The 5,000-nt window shown below is 38.8% G+C and overlaps 1 protein-coding gene across 1 annotated transcript in view; it reads left to right on the forward strand.

Annotated features, from left to right (window-relative positions):
- Nucleotides 1-5,000, forward strand: part of LOC138859359 (uncharacterized) — a 244,253-nt gene that overhangs the window by 825 nt on the left and 238,428 nt on the right. The window contains exon 2 of the mRNA XM_070114171.1: nucleotides 24-53. Coding sequence (XP_069970272.1) covers nucleotides 24-53 — 30 coding nt within the window. The remainder of the gene's footprint in view (nucleotides 1-23; nucleotides 54-5,000) is intronic.

Below are 5,000 nucleotides of genomic sequence, written 5' to 3' on the forward strand. Positions count from 1 at the left end.
CTCCCTCAGGTGTAGGCGCTGAGTGAGAGAGCAATTAAAACAGGATAATCAAGGTAATTGTTGTTCTATGTCTTCTTCCCTCTCTTCACTCCCCCCCCTCCTTCCTCCTCCGCCCCCTCCGCCCCCCTCCCCCCCTCCTTCCTCCTCCGCCCCCCCTCCCCCCCCCCCGTTCTCTCACCTCCCTGGATTAATCAGAGTAAAAGCCGGATCAAGTGATTCCACCGGCTGTACGCACGGCTTTGATCTCGTCTGGTTAACCCGGCTTTGAGCATCGGCGACGGAGGTGTCACGTGGGGGGGGGGGGATTTGGGGAGGTTTTGTGGGGGGGGAATTGAGTTGGAATGACAGCATGTCAAATAACACTACTACTCTTAATACTTCTGTTGGTACTACTACTACTACAACGATAACAAAGACAACTACTACTACAACGACAGCAACAACAACAACAACAACAACAACAACTACTACTACTACTACTACTACTACTACTACTACTACTGCTCCTGCTGCTGCTTCCACCACCAATACTACTACTACTACTATTTCTATTACTACTACTTCCGCAACCAATACTACTAAAACTATTTCTACTATTATCCCTATTGTTACTATTTCCACTACTATTTTTACTACTACTACTCCTACTATTATTACCATTATTACTATGACTACTACTATCATTACTATTACTACTACTACTACTTCTACTGCTACCATTACTATTACTATATTACTAATAATTCTGCTATTACTTCTACTTCGACTTTTACTACTTGTCCTATCATCGCTAGTACTACTGTAACTACTGATCTTACGCAGACCATCTTTACCATGACTATTAAAACTACTACTATTACTACTACGATTTCTGCTCTTGCTGCTACTTCTACTTATACAACTTTTGATAGTAATAATAGCAGCGGAAGTAACAATAACAACAACAACAATATTAATGATGATAATAATAAGAGTATTGATAATAATCCATCAGTTCCTATATTATGAGTAAATGGATGGATTAAAGTTATTATGAAAATAATGAGCATAATAATAATAACAATAACAACGATAGCAACAACAACAACAACCACAGCAGCAGCAATAATGATGGCAATATCAACAAAAATGATATTAATGATAGTAACAATAATGATTATGGCATCTACTACTACTAATTATAATATCAATAATGATAATAATGATAATAATAATGATGATAATAATAATAATGATAATAATAATAATAATAATAATGATAATAATAGTGATAAGAATAAAAATGATAATGATAATGATATTAATGACAATGATGATAATGATAATAATGATAAAAATGATAACAATAATGATATTGATAATGATGATAATAATAATGATAATGATAATAATAATAATAATAGTAATGGTGAAAAATAATAATAATGACAAAAATGATAATGATAATGATTCTTAACAAGAATGACAATGATAGCAAAACTGTTAAAGAGAGAGAGAGAGTGGGAGAGAGAGCTAAAAAAACGCCATCATTAATGGGATAATGAAGCCTCTAATGGCCAAACAGCCCGTTACTTCCGCTTACTGGTTGGTTTATCGAGCGCAGATCTTCCGCTTTTGATTAATGGGTGAATCATATGCATACTCATAGATGATAAGGGACGATTATAACGAAAGCTTGAGGGTAGGTGTGTATAATTCAGCATGACATTTGCATATACATATACCCGCCACTAAGTATATTTTTTGTCTTTATTTCTTTCTTAAACTCTTTTTTCTTTCTTTCTTTTTGTTTTCTCTGTCTGTCTGTCTGTCTGCCTCTCTCCTTCCTTCCTTCCTTCCCTCCCTCCCTCTCTCTCAATCTATCTTTCTCTTTCTTTTTTTCTTCTCTCTCTCTCTCTCTCTCTCTCTCTCTCTCTCTCTCTCTCTCTCTCTCTCTCTCTCTCTCTCTCTCTCTCTCTCTCTCTCTCCTCTCTCTCTCTCTCTCTCCCTCCCTCCCTCCCCCTCTCTCTTCCTCCCTTTCTCTCCCCCCCCTCCCTCTCCCTCCCCCCTCCCTTCCCCCCTCCCTCTCTCTCCCTCCCTTTCTCTCTCCCCCCTCCCTTCTCTCTTCCTCATTCCTTCCCACCTTTCCATCACTTACACACGCACACAAACACACACACACACACGCGCTCTTAATCGCAGTTTCACCTCCTTCCGTCACAAAGAAACGCAAGATTAGCAAAACACACAATGGCCGACGCAGAATTCTTCAAATCAAGGACGGGAATTCTAAACAGGGGATCGAGTCCCGTGTCATCTGTCCTTCAGGATCAATGTCTTGTAGGATAATGCTGGCGTTTATCCGTTGGGATATCGTTTGGGTTTCGGTGTTTTTTTTTTGTTTATTTGTTTATTGATTGGGATTTTTTCTTTGTTTTTTTGTTTGTTTTTTCTTTGTTTTTGTTTATTATTTTTTGTTTTTTGTATATTTATTTGTTTTTTCTTTGTTTCTTGTTTATCAATGTTTTTTATTTGTTTTTTGTTTATTATTAGTTTTTTGTTTTGTTTTGTTTTATTGTTTTTAATTTTTGTATATTTATTTCTTTTTTCTTTGTTTTTGTTTACTATTTTTAATTTTTGTATATTTATTACTTTTTTCTTTGTTTTTGTTTATTAATTTGTTTTTATATTAATTTGTTTTTTTCTTTGTTTTTTGTTTATCAATTTTTTTTTCTTTTTTTTGTGTTTGTTTATTTATTTTTGTCTTTGTTTTTTCTTTGCTTCGAATGACTCTATGAGGGATGACAATACAAAACGAGGCCAATGATTGTAATTTATCATCATGGTGTTGGGTACTGATTTATTGTTATGCAGTACATAAGATAACATAAAAGAAAAGAAAAATTAATGCATAATGAAATCATTCTCATTAATTTGTTTCTTGATTATGCGTCTTGGATATTGATTAGTTTATATAAAGTAAAAAAAAGAAAAAAAAAATCCTTATCATCAATGTACTTTTTCATCATATTTATTGAATATCAATTAGTTATTAATCATCAAATAAAAAAGAGATGAAAAAAGTAGCAGAAAAACACAGGTCATCAATCACTCAGGACACCCCCCCCCCCCCGTGTATCCGTGTCACGACCTGGCACTTCCTTCCCCCAGGGTGTCCAAGGTCCCCCGGGGTTCGAGGGAGGGAAAGGGAGGGGAGGGGATGGGAGGGGGAGGGGAAGGGAAGGGAGGGGGAAGGAAAGGGTAAGTGGAGGGGAAGGGAAGGGGAGGGAGGTGAGGGAAGGGAAGGGAAATGGAAGGGGAAAGGGGGAGGGAGAAGGAAGGGGAAGGGAAGGAAAGGGGAAGGAGAGGAGAGGGGGAGGGAAGGGGAAGGGAAGGAAGAAAAAAAAAGGAGAGGAGGGGAAGGGAAAGAAAGGAAAAGTAAACGAAAGGAAAGGAAAAAAAGAAAAGAAAAGAAAAGAAAAGAAAAGAAAATGAAATAAGAAAAAGAAAAAGAAAAGCAAAAACGTAGAGACCGAACATAACAGACCACCTCCCCCCCCCCCTCGGACCAGCGAGAGAACGGGGTGGGTGGGGGAAGGGGGGGTTGTTATGCAAGGTCACGCCCGTTTACTCGAGAGGCTTTGCTCCCGCCCACCTGACCTTGGCTTCAAAGGCCCCAGGAACGGAGATGCCGCCCTTCACGAGGACTCTGAATGATGTATGAAGGACTCGCCGCCCATTGATTCTTCCGTGGTCAAGGACCGGGGAAGCTAGAGGGCGGCGGACACTGCACGCGCGCTCGGGCTTACAGGTGTGTGTGGGGTGGGGGGTGGGGCGGGGTAAGCAGGGTGTTTGTGTGTGTGTGTGTGTCTGTTTGAGTTTGTGTGTTTGTTTGTGTATATTTGTGTGTATGTGTGTTTGTGTGTGTTTGTGTGTGTGTTTGTGGGTGTGGGTGTTTGTTTGTGTGTGCGTGTGTGTGGGTGTGGGTGTGGGTGTTTGTTTGTGTTACATGTATTCTAAATTGTAAGAGGAACCGTTAGCACTAGTAAAATGTAAATGGAATAGGAAATAATAAAGACAAGAATAACAAGAAGAATAAGAAAAGAAGAAGAAGGAATAGAAAAGAAAAGGGAAAATAAAATAAAAAAGACAAAAAAACAACAACACAACAACAACAATCAGAAAAAAAACGAAAGAGAAAAAACAACAACAACAACAAAAAAAAAGAAAAATAAGAAAAGGTTTCATAAGAAGGAAATAGCTGGCACTGAATTCGTTAAACGCCTCGAAAGGCGAAGCAAAAATGGTGAGCCTCGTCATCTTGTAAATCAGCAACCGCAGACGCTGAAATTTCCGAGAAAAGACTTTAGAAGGAAGCCGAACCAGGGAGGGAGAAGGGGGGGGGGGAGAGGGAGAGGGAGAGGACATACAAAAGAGAATGAGATAGAGAGAGGCAAAGAAAGAGCTAGAGAGAATAAGAGAAAGACTACGAGAGAGAGCGAGAGCTAGTGAGAGAGAGAGAGAGAGAGAGAGAGAGAGAGAGAGAGAGAGAGAGAGAGAGAGAGAGAGAGAGAGAGAGAGAGAGAGAGAGAGAGAGAGAGAGAGAGAGAGAGAGAGAGAGAGAGAGAGAGAGAGAGAGAGAGAGAGAGAGAGAGAGAGAGAGAGAGAGAGAGAGAGAGAGAGAGAGAGAGAGAGAGAGAGAGGGAGAGTGATAGAGAGAAAGAAATAGAGACAAGGAGACAAAAGACGGACAGAGAGAAATAAATAAATAGAGACAAAGAAACAAAAGGAGAGACAGCCATAGAGAGAAAACTATATGAATTCAAAGAGAGAGAATGAGAAATAAAAACCATAAAAGAAATAAACAGACAACAAGACCACGAAAGAAAGAAAGAGAAATACAAAGATAAAGATAATAAAAGAACAAAAAAAAGAAAAGAAAGAAAGAGAAATACAAAGATAAAGATAATAATAAAAAAAAACGAACTGATGAGGAGAAAAGAACCTCATTAATGCGGTCC

Source organism: Penaeus vannamei, chromosome 35 (assembly GCF_042767895.1).
Source record: "Penaeus vannamei isolate JL-2024 chromosome 35, ASM4276789v1, whole genome shotgun sequence".
Classification (NCBI taxonomy): Eukaryota; Metazoa; Arthropoda; class Malacostraca; order Decapoda; family Penaeidae; genus Penaeus; species Penaeus vannamei.